Source organism: Pavona decussata, unplaced genomic scaffold (genome assembly GCF_977016875.1).
Source record: "Pavona decussata unplaced genomic scaffold, jaPavDecu1.1 SCAFFOLD_1, whole genome shotgun sequence".
NCBI lineage: Eukaryota > Metazoa > Cnidaria > Anthozoa > Scleractinia > Agariciidae > Pavona > Pavona decussata.
Genome location: NW_028145425.1, coordinates 1,057,338 through 1,074,277, shown reverse-complemented (window position 1 = coordinate 1,074,277; position 16,940 = coordinate 1,057,338). Strand labels below are relative to the sequence as shown.

Sequence of the window (16,940 nt, the reverse complement as noted above, 5' to 3'; positions counted from 1 at the left end):
CTTTCTCAGTCAGGGACACTTAAATGGCTGAACATCATTATAGTTCATTGTTAAGAAATTATAAAATTATCTAACGTGGAAGGTCGAGGTGAGCGGCAGTTTGTTTTTGTTTCTTCTCTCAGCTAGCAATTAATGAAAATTCTTTGAGACATGAAACTTTTCAAAGTTTTGGTCACAGTGCAAAGTTAAGAGTGATTTCGCCCGTAAATCATGCTTTACAAATAAACAAGCTTTACCACCGAATCGCGATTAACTTGTTTGTTTCTACAGAGACTCCTCCTCTCTTTTGTTCGCCCATAAATTTCTCCTTGAGGTTTTGAAAAATAGAGCCTGTCGCTGTTGCTTCTGCACGATAAACGGCGTTGGTTGATACTGATTATTTAACTTGTACTCGAATGTGACACATTCGCTATTGACACCACTGTTTAAACGAGATTCACGAGTATCACGGTAAAAAACATTTTTCTAATACACAGTTTAAAATAACGCCGTTATTGCTTAAAATTGTCGAGTTCTCATAAACAAGCACAGTAGGATGTCGATGTTGATTTGAAAAAAGAACGGGAGCCGTGAACTGTTGATGGCTACAAAAGCACGCTACTTGAACCAAATCTCGTGTAGCCTTTAAACATTCACATGTGATGCTACATGGAACAATATTTAACACAGTTTTTAACGCGCAACACAACGCACGGACAACTTTTAACGCAACGTTATTGATGCAACGCGTCGCAATGGTTTTGAAAACAGATAAATTTATAATGTGTGGCCACTTCAAATTGCAATGGTTAAACATTGTCTGCACGTTTTAACTTTTTTTGTTGCACGTTTGCAACACATTAATCAACCGCGTTTTAACTCTACGGTTCAACCGCATCAATAATTAATGTTTGACTCAGTTTACCGCTAAATCTCGATTTTATCTGATAGAACAGTTTTCCGAAGTCAAATTTTTCGGCAGAGAGTTTTTTGGAATTTTAAATGTACCTAGTTGTCTTGTTTTGATTCGCATTCTGTAGATGGGTACGTTATCTGGTGGCGCAAAGATTGTAGCTCAACAATTGTGATTAAACATGCTAAATCGCGCTAAACCTCTACAGTACGACTACAACAATGAAAGCCAATAGTTACATCGGTGATCAGACAAACACATATCATGCGATTGTTTCAATATACAGAACGAGTAAAAATTCGCCAACTTTGCAATATGTAAAAAACAACTTATCTATTACCGATCAAAATCTCGCCGTTGTACAACGGCGAAGTGAATGCCTATGTATATAAAGGACACTAAAATCTCGCCGTTGTACAATGGCGAGTTAAATGCCTATGTATATATAGGACACTAAAATCTCGCCGTTGTACAACGGCGAGTTAAATGCCTATGTATATAAAGGACACTAAAATCTCGCCGTTGTACAACGGCGAGTTAAATGCCTGTATATATAAAGGACACTAAAATCTCGCCGTTGTACAACGGCGAGTTAAATGCCTCTGTATATAAAGGACACTAAAATCTCGCCGGTGTACAACGGCGAAGTGAATGCCTATGTATATAAAGGACACTAAAATCTCGCCGTTGTACAACGGCGAGTTAAATGCCTATATATATAAAGGACACTAAAATCTCGCCGTTGTACAACGGCGAGTTAAATGCCTGTATATATAAAGGACACTAAAATCTCGCCCGTTGTACAACGGCGAGGTAAATGCCTCTGTATATAAAGGACACTAAAATCTCGCCGGTGTACAACGGCGAAGTGAATGCCTATGTATATCAAGGACACTAAAATCTCGAGGTTGTACAATGGCGAGTTAAATGCCTATGTATACTAAAGGACACTAAAATCTCGCCGTTGTACAACGGTGAAGTAAATGCCTCTTAATTTAAAGGACAGTAAAATCTCGCCGTTGTACAACGGCGAAGTGAATGCCTATGCATATAAAGGAAAATAAAATCTCGCCGTTGTACAACGGTGAAGTAAATGCCTCTTAATTTAAAGGACAGTAAAATCTCGCCGTTGTACAACGGCGAGGTAAATGCCTCTGTATATAAAGGACACTAAAATCTCGCCGTTGTACAACGGTGAAGTAAATGCCTCTGAATTTAAAGGACAGTAAAATCTCGCCGTTGTACAACGGCGAAGTGAATGCCTATGTATATAAAGGACACTAAAATCTCGCCGTTGTACAACGGCGAGTTAAATGCCTATGTATACTAAAGGACACTAAAATCTCGCCGTTGTACAACGGCGCGGTAAATGTCTGTATTTAAAGGACACTAAAATCTCGCCGTTGTACAACGGCGCGGTAAATGTCTGTATTTAAAGGACACTAAAATCTCGCCGTTGTACAGCGACGAAGTGAATGCCTGTGTATATAAAGGACACGAAAATCTCGCCGTTGTACAACGGCGAAGTAAATGCCATTGCATGTAAAGGACACTAAAATCCCACCGTTTTACAACGGCGAAGTGAAGGCCTCTATATATGAAGGAGGCTTAAATCTCACCGTTGCACAACGGCTGAGTGAATGCCTCTGTATACAAAGGACACTGAAATGTCGCCGTTCTACAACGGCGAGTTAAATGCCTCAGTTTGGGAAATCTAATAGGGCAAAGAAACGGTCTTTCCTTTCTGTAACTTATCTTCCTAAATTTTCTGTAAGCTTCCAAGTACCCCCAATTAATATAATTCAACTCCTTAAAAAATTCCCTTCCAACTTTTTTTTACACATTTAACATTTTTTGTATCATAAATGTTAAATAATTCTCTGCCTTGAGCATCTGAAAATCATCCCATGTATATAGTTATATATTTTCTATCAATGTATGTTATTTGGCTATACGTCCGACACTAATTTATTCTATCCTATTTTGAGAACGCCTAATGATATAAGCCTAATGATAATTAGGCGACGGTTTTAATAGAAAACGTAAAGAAAATCTTTGTTAATAAAGATGAAATAGTTTTGGATTCAGCCCTTCACGTTTGGATTGACAGTCCATTGTTAGAATGAATTTGTGGGGTCAAAGGTAATTTCTTAGTCCAAAATTGAACTTTTGATAACTTATTATCCCAATTTAAAAGCCTGAGGACAGTCATTCAAACGTAAACTGCTGAATATTTTAAACTACATCGGAAACGCTGTTTTATTTATCTATATAAATTAGATACATAAAAATATCTACTGTTTCTGTATTTACAGTTAAATTGCTGGGGCGCTTATTCGTTCTTCATAATTTCGGCCTCAAAATGACATCACTTTTTATTCAAATAAGCAAAAGCTGTAACATGTAACAGAAAACTGCAACGTATATGTCAATGCAAACCCAAATTTGTGAGTGTGTATGTGCGTTTTAATAGTTATAAAAGTCGAACATCCTGATCTTCTACGGATTTCAGCCATTCCTGGTCTCCGTCTTCATAATGTATCAAATAACCTTCGAGGTTAATCCATGCAACAATGGTGCCCTTAATCAAGCCCAGGTATTCGATAGTGCCATTGCCATTTTCACGGTTGAATTCAACTTCAACTTTACGTCCAATAAGAGCATTCCCTGGTGAGAACCAGGCGAGATACCGATGTCCTCTACTATATATACAGACGGTTGACTTCGCCGATGATCAACGGCGAGATACCAATGTCCTCTACTATACAGACGGTTGACTTCGCCGATGATCAACGGCGAGATACCGATGTCTTCTATTATACAGACGGTTGGCTTCGCCGATGATCCGGAAACGGCGAAATACCGATGTCTTCTATTATACATGCAGACGGTTGGCTTCGCCGATGATCAACGGCAAGATACCGATGTCTTCTATTATACAGACGGTTGACTTCGCCGATGATCAACGGCGAGATACCGATGTCCTCTACTATACAGACGGTTGACTTCGCCGATGATCAACGGCGAGATACCAATGTCCTCTACTATACAGACGGTTGACTTCGCCGATGATCAACGGCGAGATACCGATGTCTTCTATTATACAGACGGTTGACTTCGCCGATGATCAACGGCGAGATAACGATGTCCTCTACTATACAGACGGTTGACTTCGCCGATGATCAACGGCGAGATACCAATGTCCTCTACTATACAGACGGTTGACTTCGCCGATGATCAACGGCGAGATACCGATGTCTTCTTTTATACAGACGATTGACTTCGCCGATGATCAACGGCGAGATAACGATGTCCTCTACTATACAGACGGTTGACTTCGCCGATGATCAACGGCGAGATACCAATGTCCTCTACTATACAGACGGTTGACTTCGCCGATGATCAACGGCGAGATACCGATGTCTTCTATTATACAGACAGTTGGCTTCGCCGATGATCAACGGCGAGATACCGATGTCTTCTATTATACAGACGGTTGACTTCGCCGATGATCAACGGCGAGATATCGATGTCTTCTATTATACAGACGGTTCGCTTCTCCGTTGATCTACGGCGAGATATCGATGTCTTCTATTATACAGACGGTTGACTTCGCCGATGATCAACGGCGAGATACCGATGTCTTCTATTATACAGACGGTTCGGTTCGCCGCTGATCTACGGCGAGATATCGATGCCTTCTATTATACAGACGGTTGGCTTCGCCGTTGATCTACGGCGAGATATCGATGTCTTCTATTATACAGACGGTTGGCTTCGCCGATGATCAACGGCGAGATATCGATGTCTTCTATTATACAGACGGTTTATTTCGCCGTTGTACAACGGCGACATTTCAGTCACTTTTATAAACAGGGGCATTCACTTCGCTGTTGTACAACGGCGAAGTTTCGATTTGTAATATATAATTTTTTTTACTGTAATTTACATATTGCAAAGTTGGCGAAATTTTACTCGTTCTGTATCTTGAAACAATCACATAATATGTGAAAGTATGTACACCCCTATAGCGTGCGAATTTTTTGGTATATCTTCCGCAAATTTTCAGTAAGTCTGATATTGTTGTTAAAGCAGCGAATATTGCAAATAAAATCTTTCTATTTACACTAAGACAGTACAGCTCTTTTGTTTAATATGCACCAAAAGCGTTTAAAATGATAAATTTTCTGATACTTGTGAAATATTCGTGGCTTGGCTGAGCGGCGTTTCATCTCGGCCAAGAGACTCTTCAGAGACCCTCAGAATTTACAGACAAACTCGTTGAGCATCGCGCCTAAAGTCCCGTTCGCAAATTCAACATGTTAGCAGTCTGGCCCTCCGTTGCGAACGGGACTTTGGGTGCGATGCTCAACGAGTTTGCCTATAAATTCTGAAGGTCTCTAAAGAGTCTCTTGGCCGCGTCAGACTACAGAGGAATGAACATTAATCTCAAGTCGTACATGTACATGTAATACTTAATGAAAGCTGTAAGCCAACAGCCGTCAAAAGAAGCAGTGAGAGCTTTTCGGCAAAAAAGAAGTAATGGAGAAATTCACTTCTGATCGATGTTGAAAAATTTAACACTGATCTGCGAAAGAAATCTGCTCAATTCGACAGCTTTTAGCTTGACTACGTAATTTCTGCCAATAAACTGAATTCTTTTTAACCTTTCACTCGGTAATCCCTGACTTGTTTAACCATTACCTGTTTCACAGGCACTCGGCATTAAAAGTTTTTTATACTTAACTATGTCCGGCTTATTAAGCTTTGGTAAAACCATATTCACTCGTAAAATGACAGATTACAAAATTTGGTGGAAGCGCCGAATATTAATGCCAGTGAGCGCGTAGAAAACACTTGAGATGATGGCCTTAGCTCGTCTCCTCAAGGACTAACCAATTCGAATCCTGATTTGAAATAAATGGTTGAAACTGAATTCTCGAATAAAATTTAAGTTTATGTATATCAGCATAATTTTGCGAAAAATATTTTTATATTTATACTGTAAAGTTTGAATGTTTTCTACTCAGTCAAGAGAATTTCCTGGAGTTGTCCCCAATGCTTTAGTTTACATCTGTACTTTAGTAAGGTTAGACGGTGGAACTTAAACATGCACAGGGTTATAACTAATAAAATGTTATTTTCACATTTAAAGTATCTAAAAATTATGTAATTTGGTCGAAACCGAACTGGACTTTCTCTCCATATAAAGTAGTAGCCCCACGCAAATTTGCGTGTATTGCAATTTTTTCTAAAAATAGATTTTATGGTACAACACATGGGGACGCGCGAACCCCACGCTTGCGGTCTCCAGCCCTGATTATGCAAAATTATTTTCTGATTTTGCATAATTATGCCATTCCTCACGCCATGCCACATGCCATTCCGCAAACTTATTCCTCCTTTTACCCTCACCGGTTTGGAACAGGCATGTTTGCATAATTTACGGTTCTTTTTTGCCGCCTGTCTCCTCAGGGATGCGGCTATAAATAAATAACCTCTGGAAAATGTATATGTTCGTTAACGGAGTTGTGGTCTTGGATGGAAAGATTCCAGAAACAAGTGTTCTTGTCTATGGTTGTACTTGCCTTGTTCTTGGCTATTGCGTGTCATTCTTACCTCGACCGCAAAACCCGAGAATAATTTTAAAATTCCAATGATTAAAGTAACTCGAATAAAGAGCAAACTGTTGAAAAAACAAAACAACAACAACAAAAAAAAAATAATGTTGAAACGTTTACTGCGAAAAAGCACGTATTTTTATTATTTAACAATAGTAAAACCACTACAAATATAGAGGAAACTAAATTGGCCCCAATTCTGAGACGAGGAACATAAAACATGATGAGGGAGCTCGCACGCTCTCCAATCCCACTTCTCATTGGGGTAGATAACCACATGATGTCCTATTAGGGTTTTAACGTTTCGTATCACAAACAAATCCCTAACTGGAACAATTTTTAAACAAAATTACCATTTGTCCTCTGGTGGATAAAGCCCGCTGACATTTACAGTTAGAGAATGGCAGCTGGAAAAAGTGTTTTCACCTAAATTGTACACCTGTTCTCGTCATTTCATCGAGTGAATGTTGATGCAGCACCCAAGCTGAAGTGTAGCGAGCAACAACACGTACAAAAGGAAAACTAAAAGATGGATCTCACCAGCAGAAGCTATCTAAAATCGTTACTCTTGTTACTGTTTTCCATTTCCTCTTCCATCAGCCAATGCACAAATGAAATGTGTGAGAAAAAGTCCCTCTCTCTTTCTACCGACACCAAACAAAATTTTGGTCTTGAAGGATATGTCTTTGAAACTTTGAACTTTTCGATCTGGGAGGAATGTTTCAACACGTGCTTGAAAAAATGCCAATGTCTTTCCTTCAACTTCAACGAGGTGAAAAAGACTGGGAATTGTGAGCTGAACGACGCGAGCACAAAACTGGCGCCAGAGGCTCTGAAAGCAAAGGAAGGAGTCAAATACTACGAGCCAGTAAGGAGTTACAATAACGAGAAGGTAAAATTGTAATATACTGTCAGTATTGTATCTTGATTTGGAACTGTTTACTTACAGTATGTTAAGCGGAATTGATTTAGTGCGCGACGGTATTTTTTTCTTGCTTTGATTTGGTTTTTCTTTGTTTTTGTTTTGTTTTTCGTTTTTGTTTTTTTTTTTTTTACTTTCTCGCGTTTTAACCAGAAAGCGCAAATATAATCGATTGTTACAGTGTTTTGTATTAGTCAGTGTCGGTTTTCTGTGATCGTGCATCAACCCGGCTACTTCAAGCAAATTAATTAGAAACTTACACCTGCACTGTACTGTCTTAGTGTAAATAGAAAGATTTTATTTCAGCAATATTCGCTGCTTTAGCAACAATATCAGACTTACTGAAATATTTGTGAAAGATGTACCAAACAATTCGCACGCTGTGTAACTATTGGCTTCCATTGTTGTAGTCGTACTGTAGAGGTAAAGGGCGATTTAGCATGCTAAATCACAATTGTTGAGCTACAATCTATGTGCCACCAGAAAATGTACCCATCGGCAGAATGCGAATCAAAACAAGACAACTAGGTACATTTAAAATGCCAAAAAACTCACTGCCGAAAAATTTGACTTTCAAAAACTCTGCTATCTGTTAAAATCAATATTTAGCGGCAAACTGAGTCAAGTATTAATTATTGTTGCGGTTGAACCGTAGAGTTAAAAAGCGGTTGATTATTGTGTTGCAAACGTGCAACAAAAAAAATTAAAACGTGCAGACAATGTTTAAACATTGCAGGCAATTTGTAGCGGCTACACATTATAAATTTTTTATCTGTTCTCAAAACCATTGCGACGCGTTGCATCAATAAAGCTGTCCGTGCGTTGTGTTGCGTTAAAAACTGTGTTAAATACTGTCTTATATAGCATCACCTTTAATGTGAATGTTTAAAGACTACACGAGATTTAGTTCAAGTGGCGTGCTTTTGTAGCCAACAACGGTTCAAGACTCCTGTTCCAACTTCCAAACGCGTGCGTATTGTCTAATTTAAGACTTGATTGGTTCGTATTCGTGGGCCTTAATTTATCCAAATCAACAGCAACATCCTACTGTGCTTGTTTGTGAGAACTAGGAAATTTTAAGCAATAATGACGTTATTTTAAAGTGTGTTAGAAAAATGTTTTTACTGTGATACTCGTGAATCACGATTGAACAGTGGCATCAATAGCGAATTTGTCACATCGAAGTGCGTGTTAAATAATTAGTATCAACCAACGCCGTTTATTATGCAGAAGCAACAGCAGCAGGCTCTATTTTTTAAGACCTCAAGGAGAAATTTATGGGCGAACACAAGAGAGGCAACTGAAGAGAGAATTTAATTGATCACTCAAGAGACGAGGAGTCTCTGTGAAAATAAAAGGCATAAGTTAATGAAAAGTTTTGAAAAGTTTCACATCTCAAAGAATTTTTATTTATTGCTAGCTGAAACAAGAGAGAAAAACAAACTGCCGCTCACCTCGACCTTCCAGGTTGGATAATTTTATAGTTTCATAACAATGAGCTATAATGACGTTCAGCCGTTTTAGGCTTCTAGATCGACGAAAATGTGCTCTATAGAGTTGAGATCATTGCACATCACAACCTGTTCCTTCTTCGCAACTCCGAAAATTTTAAGTTTCTTCTTATACATGCATATATTGCGTTGAGTTTTAGTGAACTGAAATTAACAATTTTCCACCAATAAAACATTGATTTGTTTCGTAGGGCGTTCCTCGTCAGCCCTGCTCTGAGCCAATCTGTCACAACTTTTGTTGCGAGACAACGCCTTGTCAAAATGGTGGCACATGTCGCGAAGTATGTGACGTCAGCAAAAGAAGATTCAAATGCGCATGTCCTCCGGGATACACTGGACACAGGTGCCAAATCACGCTGCCTCCCCAATCCTGTAAAGACGTCATGATCTTTAACAAGGTGAAAGCTAATGGCATCTACAACATTGTGGACAATCAAAACATTTCATTTCCAGTGTTCTGCGACTTTAGTTCTGAGCATGGTTTCGCGTGGACCCTGATGCAGTCTCACTCCTTGCAAAATAATAACGCGTTCAAGAGAAAACCCTTCTATCTCTACGATATGCCAATCAACCAAGATGCACCCGAATGGAACAACTACCGCCTGTCAATGTCCCGTATGAAGTCCATCCGGAATGCCTCCACTCACTGGCGAGCCACATGTAATTTTCCAACAGATGGAGTGGACTACTGTGATTACTGGAGAGTATCATTACAAAGTTTGGACTTTTTAGAGAAAACGTGCGGAGGTTGCCTGTTGTCAGAGTTTGTCAACGTTCGTGGAACCCAGTGCTCCAACTGCACAGTGGTGTGTGGCTACAACTCCGGTATAACCCTTCATCTGGATAGTTCGTTTGGCCCATCGCGGGGTTGTGACTTGGGTGGAGGAATATACGACGAAGATAATTTTGGTTTCTACGCTACAACAAACCCTGTCTTTCGCTGCACCTCATCGGTTAGTTCTACCACTCAGTTCTGGCTTGGCAGATTATAGATGTCAATTAAAAAGAGACTCATTCTCAATCTCGCAACGGAGAAAATCAACGAGACATTGGTGGCATCAAACACTGAATAACTACAAGGCACATTTTTCAATTCAATATTTTCAAGTCATTTTTTGGAAGCATTGACTATTTTTCGTTCTATTTACGTTTATAATTAGCATACAAACGCAATGGTTTGAAATGATTTTGCCATTTATTTAAAACCAAAGATACAAACATTTTTATTTTCTGTATATTTTGCTTCCCATGTGCCATACAAAGCTCGAGATTTTGGTATTAGTTTTTCTAATTCAAATCTGGAACGCGCAAAATTTACGTTTTACTGATTTCGAGTTTTTTGTTTATCGTCGTCATGGTAATATCGACTTTACCAAAATTCATTTTCAATCTTGACAAAATTCAATCCATAAACAACAAATGACCTACCCTTCACATCGATTGCTATCAGAAAAGACTACCATATAACCTGTTGAAAAAGTGGGGTATGGTCCCTCAAGAGCGGTATCGAAGCTCGTTAAATTGTCATGTGTTTGCAGAATCACTGCTGCCTCTGACGAGGACTGATATCCGTTTATAATGAGTCTTTCCCCTCTCAACTGTTCCTTCCTTTTAACTGCACCATTTCATATGGGAAACATAGCATAAGCTACTGATGGGTCCTTTTAGTCCATGAGCCAAGGACTAAAAAAATGACTTTCGTTGCACCCCCCACGGTACATAGTGATTTTGGTATCAAATTAAAGCTTGCGGCCTGTATTTTACAAATTTACTTGTTGCCAATTACGTAACCTGTGCTTAAGCAAGATATGTGACTATTTCCATAAGGCGGTGGGCTGGGGGATATTGCTCCCTGCGAATTCAACACAACATAAAATGATTCATAATTCTGCTGAAACTCGACCAATTTCATTCAAATTTTCTGTGTATACAATCTACACCATTCCCAACGATGTTTGATATGTGACATGCATTTTCATGTTTCCACGGAAACAGTTGCCACGGAGATCATTGAAGAAATGCAGATTTTTACTTTTCTGGCCAATTCATTATCAAAACTTCGATTAATTAGAAGACATCCATAAATTTTGGTCAAAACATTCCCATTATGCAGATAATAGACTCTCTTGAATGGAGAAGCTTTTATTATTATCTTTTCGACAGGATTTAAAGGTACGCAGGGCACCCATAGTTAAGACGTATGGGGTAGTAAGGAAGGATGACTTTGCTGAAACTATGGAAATTCATATCCTGCCAACCACTGGTCAATATCTCACCAAATATGCATCAGTTATGCACCACACTTAGAATATCAACTTGGACACCTCAGAATTAGCTGACTTGTTGTCATGGTAACGGTTGCTAGGGATGTCTAAATACCTCATGAAGTTGCTTTCAAGGCATATTTTTCAAAGGAAAACTACTCAGAACATTAAATAACCACTTCCAACTTGCCAAATATCTCACAGTTCAGTAAACAATCCTAACACGTAAAATTCTTTCGTCGTAAAACAATCTAGCTTAGCAACCAGGAACTTGTAAATGTCATTATCCATACAATGCTTGTGAACTTAATCATTCAGCACTAAATTGCATCAATTGCTGTAAGCAAGAATAACCGTCACAGCAGTCTGTTAAAGAAACTAGGGCTGAACCACATGAATTTCAAAAAAGCTAAACAAATGTTAATACTTATGGACATCTTCCTCTCAAAGTCTTCAACTTTCTGTTGCAAAAAACGCTTTGCACAGGCCTCAGTGCAAGGAAGGCGCACAACCACTTGCAATTTGATAAAGATCTCATGTTTCAGTGAACAGTTCCACATGTAATTTTCTTTTTTTATAAAAGAATCTTGCTTAATTAGCAACAGTGAATTTGCGAATGTCATTAATATCTCTTTTGAATGTATATCGAGTTCTCAAGTCTGTTATGGCAAATTTTATCAACAACAACTGGAAAAATGTCTACGGCCATTTTACAACGAGTTATCTTAGTTCAGTTTGGCAAGTTGTGACTCATACTGTCTTCCATTTCTAGTTACTGAATTTAATTCTTAACCCTTTTTTGAAATAAGAACACATTTAAAAGTTTATATATTTTCAAACGTTATATATCAATACTTAATGACTGTATTTCATTCGAAAATACACAACCTTCTTTTAAACTAATCCTTGATCAAGCAATTTTCGCAAAACCACTTGAAGTCATTTGGAGGAGCAGTTTAGATGTCAGGTAGTTCGGCCAGGCTCCTTCCACACAATCTGCGCCTCCGTAGCAGCCATTGGCAAACGGTTTGGGGATGTTGGCCTTGCTGATATGCCCGTTCGAAGTGGTATATTGTCGGCTCTGGTTCTGTAGCTGGGTTACTAGAAGGAGGACATTACACCGAGGCTGTGCATACACATAAGGTAAGAAAATAGCTTTTTTCAAGCCTATGGGTGTTGGAAATATAAGGGATGTGGGAGAAGACAGAACGAAAAGAGGGATTCTCAAGGTTGCACCAGCCGGAAAAATAGCAACAAAAATTGCAACATTGTGCACTAGTTTGCAAAAGAACAAGCATATTATGATGGGAACCACAACAGACAGGAGAGAAAGTGGGAGTACAAGGTGCGAGAAGTTCTGATCCCATTGACACCCATCCCCTCGTCACTTTTTTGCATAGAAGAATTTTCTATGATTCACTGAGTGAATAATAAAAAAAAATCTTTGTGCTTTGATTTAGATCGTCTTTGAAGCAATGCATCGGTTGCAGTGATAGGGCCGGGGTTTGGCACGTGGCGCCAGAAGCATGATGAGCCCATCAACTATGCCCGTAAGTTCCTTGAGGGAGATCCGCAGATCATTTGATACAGAGACGTTTGATAAGCTACAGTCAAATCCAGAGTTCCTGAGGGTCTTCCTTCTTTATGGTCCAATGGAAGAAATAGCACCAACGCTGACGAATTTCTTTTGTGCTAGCAAGGCGGAAGGCAACTGGAAACTCCACCTAGATTCTGTCCAATGTTTTTTTTGCCTATGACCACACCTACTTTGCCCACTACTTACCGGTCTACTTTAGGATATACACCCTGAGGCACTTCAGCTACTGGCAGATTAAAATTTTGTCGTTCAGAGGTCGACATCCCATGGTTTCTCTCAGCTACCAGTTGACCAAACCATCGAGCAGGCCCTCAACAGAAACACAAAGACGAAGGGTGGTATAATAGGATTCAGTATTAATATGGAAAGGTGTAGCTCAAAGATGGATGTTAATGGCTCAGACAAGTGCAGAGTGATGGTATTCATGGATAGAGATCAGGATAAAGTGCATAAGGAAACTGGCTGTACCTCATGCAATGAGAAGAGGCAGATGTTAGGAAAGTGATGGAAGTTGTGCGAAACTGGTGCGACCCATTCAAACCATTTGACGATGTACCGACATACCGACAGGTATGTTGCTGTCGGGGTACGTTGCTGAAGATAGCCTGGAGTATGATGATGATGATGATGATGAGCTACTAAAACAGGAACTTGGTCTCTCCCCATGGTCTCGGGTCCGCAAAATCTGCGAGCCAGAGAGCGTTGCGAGCCACCGTGCGAGCTATGCGAGTCACGTGAGTCATGGGAGTCATGCGAGCCACAGTACAAATGTTAAGAATTTTTATTTGTTTTATTTACATTCGCATGAGAACATTTTGGACGAATTTCTTACTCGGGCCGTATGGCGGCACGAGTTAAGTTTTCGGTCACGTTATCAAATTTATTCTTTTTTGGGGGGGAAGGGGGGGGGGGTCGCAGTGGGCCTAGAGATAAGACTTTGGGCCACGAGTTAAGTTCTCGGTCTCGCTTTTTGTACTCAGGTGGCACGAGTTAAGTTTTTGGTCGCGTTATCAAATTCTTCGCGTTCTTTGTACTCGGGCCGTACGCCGTGAGGCGCCGAGTTAAGTAATCGGCGAAGGGGAGGGGACCTTAGCTCCGCCTCCCTTTCCCCGATGTATTCTGCGAGTCACTATTCTTTCGAATCAAAACATTTGGCGTCGGTTGTGAAGTGTTTGTGAACGGTTTCCCTTAGCGCAGAGAGGGTTCTAGAGTCGTTAGAACAAAAAGGTGATGGCAATGATAGCATGTCGAGTGGCGAAGTAAGCTAAAACGTAAGGATTAAAGCCCGTAGATATAGCATAAGAGAAGAGGAGGTAGCTTGAACATGGAGCATTCGGTTCATCTGATGGCAAATTAGTGAGGGTGACAGTTGTGCATACACTTACATACACTTTCCCTTTAAAAATACCCAACTGCTCTTGTTCTTGTTCTCATGTGAAGGTAAATATAACAAATAATTATTCTTAACATTTGTACTGTGGCTCGCATGACTCGCGTGACTCGCATGGATCGCACGGCTCACATGACTCACGTGGCTCACACTTTGGCTCGCTGGCTCGCAGATTTTCTTCACTCCATGGTCTCTTGCAACGTGAGATGGTTCGCTGGCTAAAAGTAACCAGGCAGTATTCTCGAAACGTCTAAAAGATGGAGTAGAGTGCTTGACAAGGATACCGCCTAACACAACGGCTGTCATCATGGATGCCATGACAATGCTGCAAATGATAACACTAAAGTGTGCCCGATCGCTTTGTACACCTGGCAGGGATGCTTCTAACAGAAATCTTGGCGCTTACAGGGACGGCAACAAGGGTGGACTTCCTTGCTGATCAGCATTCTGATTTGTCAATTAAGAACACTGAAAGAAGTAAACGAGGTAGAGACAGGTAAGTCCTTCTTGCCATAAGCAGTTGCCAGCAGCCCTGCCCTCGCCAGTAGAAGACGTTTATGTCAAATGGGACTAACCAAACCAGGCTAATGCACTTTCTCATACATGAGTTGTTAACTAGCACGTATGACGAGGAGGCTGGAGCACGTATCCTCCATGTTTCTTATGCAAACAACTGTACGAAAATTGAAGTTGTTGCTGAAAAGATTGTGCCCAGTGTAGCCTTGCAGCTCTGGAGGAGCCAGAAGACGCTGACATTTAATTAATTTTGCATGCGTATCATGCCTCGTCCTGTAGGCACACATCAGTTGCCATAAGCTCATCAGATACTGATATCGAAGTTCTAGCGTGTTTCCATCAGACAAATAATTATCTCAGCATGCATATCATCGATCAGTGGAACACGATGCAGATCTCACCTCATCAGTGTGCCAAGTGACAGCCTTCGTTGGCATGGGAAAGGAAAGAAGAAAGGCGATGGTGATGGAAAAACAAGACGTGAGAGACAAACTTGAGGACATCGGTGAAGAAGTGCCACCAGGAGGTGAAGGGATTGCAAAGGTAGAGCATTTCGTGTACATCCATTGTACAGTGACCGTGGCAAAGAAGGAATAAGTGAGATCAGATATGATGTTCTGCAAAAGCACGAATATGCAGGCTTATCAGCTTCCTACAACAAAAGAAGCTCTTAAACAATACATAAAGTGTGCTAACAATCTAGCCTATCTGTAGATGAATTCCGTACAAAGGTCTTTTGAAGATCAAAATCCAAATGGCCAAGGATGGCAACTAAATGATTGACAACTTGGTCCCTTCTGTGCAAAGCGTTCTTTGGAACAGGAAGATGAAGACAAAGATAAAGATGAGGACAATGAGGAAGATGTGCATGAGTATTAACATTCGTTTAGCGTTTTTAAAAATTCATATAGTTCAGCCCTAGTTTTTTTTACACACTGCTGTGACTGTTATTCTTGCTTATGCAATTAATGCAATTTAGTGTTGAACGAATTTAAGTTCACAAGCATTGCTTGGATAAAGATTGTTTTATGACTAAATAATATTACATGTTGACTTAAATGTGAGATCTTTAGCAAGTTGGAAGTGGTTATTTAATGTTCTGAGTAGTTATCCTTTAAGAAATATGCCTTAAAAGCAGCTTCGTGAGGTATTTAGACATCCCTAGCAACCGTTACCATGACAACAAGTCAGTTAATTCTGAGGTGTCCAAGTTGATATTCTAAGTGTGGTGCATAACTGATGCATATTTGGTGAGATATTGACCAGTGGTTGGCAGGATATGAATTTCCATAGTTTCAGCAAAGTCATCCTTCCTTACTACCCCATACGTCTTAACTATGGGTGCCCTGCGTACCTTTAAATCCTGTCGAAAAGATAATAATAAAAGCTTCTCCATTCAAGAGAGTCTATTATCTGCATAATGGGAATGTTTTGACAAAAATTTATAGATGTCTTCTAATTAATCGAAGTTTTGATAATGAATTGGCCAGAAAAGTAAAAATCTGCATTTCTTCAATGATCTCCGTGGCAACTGTTTCCGTGGAAACATGAAAATGCATGACAAATATCAAACATTGTTGGGAATGGTGTAAAATGTATACACAGAAAATTTGAATAAAATTGGTTGAGTTTCAGCAGAATTATGAATCATTTTATGTTGTGTGGAATTTGCAGGAAGCAATATCCCCCAGCCCACCCCCCTATGGAAATAGTCACATATCTTGCTTAAGCACAGGTTACATAATTGGCAACAAGCAGATTTGTAAAATACAGGCTGCAAGCTTTAATTTGGTACCAAAGTCACCATGTCCCGTGGGGGGTGCAACGAAAATCAATTTCTAGCCACTTTTCAGAACTTGGCTCATGGACTATTTGATCCGATTCAAGTTAAATGCTCTTGTGAGATCTTCTGTCACTTCATCTATTTTCAAGAAGCCGCCTTGTCTTAGTGATCTGTTTGACGAACAATCCAAACACTGCTTTCTCCGAGACACTGAATTAGTTTTTTTGTCATTGTTGGTATTAGTAATGTACTTGTTTTAAACAACACTGTATATAAGTAAGAATTCCTCGAGGTTTTATTAGTATTTTATTAGTATCATAGATATTATAGTATTATATTAGCCTTATAGATAAGGTGTCCCCAGTTAGCGTTCTCCTTTGAGTGTGCTAGAGGTATATAGCTATTTCAATTAACGTTGTCGGATCAAAGTATAAAACTGTAAGA

At 39.7% G+C, this 16,940-nt stretch overlaps 1 protein-coding gene across 1 annotated transcript; it reads left to right on the top strand.

Moving 5' to 3' along the window:
• Nucleotides 1-3,428: 3,428 nt before the first annotated feature.
• LOC146490147 (uncharacterized) lies at nucleotides 3,429-9,938 on the top strand. The gene is made up of 3 exons (XM_085107308.1): nucleotides 3,429-3,562; nucleotides 7,114-7,405; nucleotides 9,138-9,938. Exons 1-3 carry the CDS (start codon nucleotides 3,429-3,431, stop codon nucleotides 9,936-9,938), a joined length of 1,227 nt encoding a protein of 408 aa, XP_084963434.1.
• Nucleotides 9,939-16,940: the final 7,002 nt, after the last annotated feature.

Bases quoted from the DNA above. Each gene is read 5' to 3' on its own strand.
- LOC146490147 (XM_085107308.1), top strand. From the start codon at position 3,429: ATGTATCAAATAACCTTCGAGGTTAATCCATGCAACAATGGTGCCCTT. The intron at 3,563-7,113 runs GTGAGAACCAGG...CTCTTCCATCAG, and splicing joins TCCAATAAGAGCATTCCCTG to CCAATGCACAAATGAAATGT. The intron at 7,406-9,137 runs GTAAAATTGTAA...TTTGTTTCGTAG, and splicing joins GGAGTTACAATAACGAGAAG to GGCGTTCCTCGTCAGCCCTG.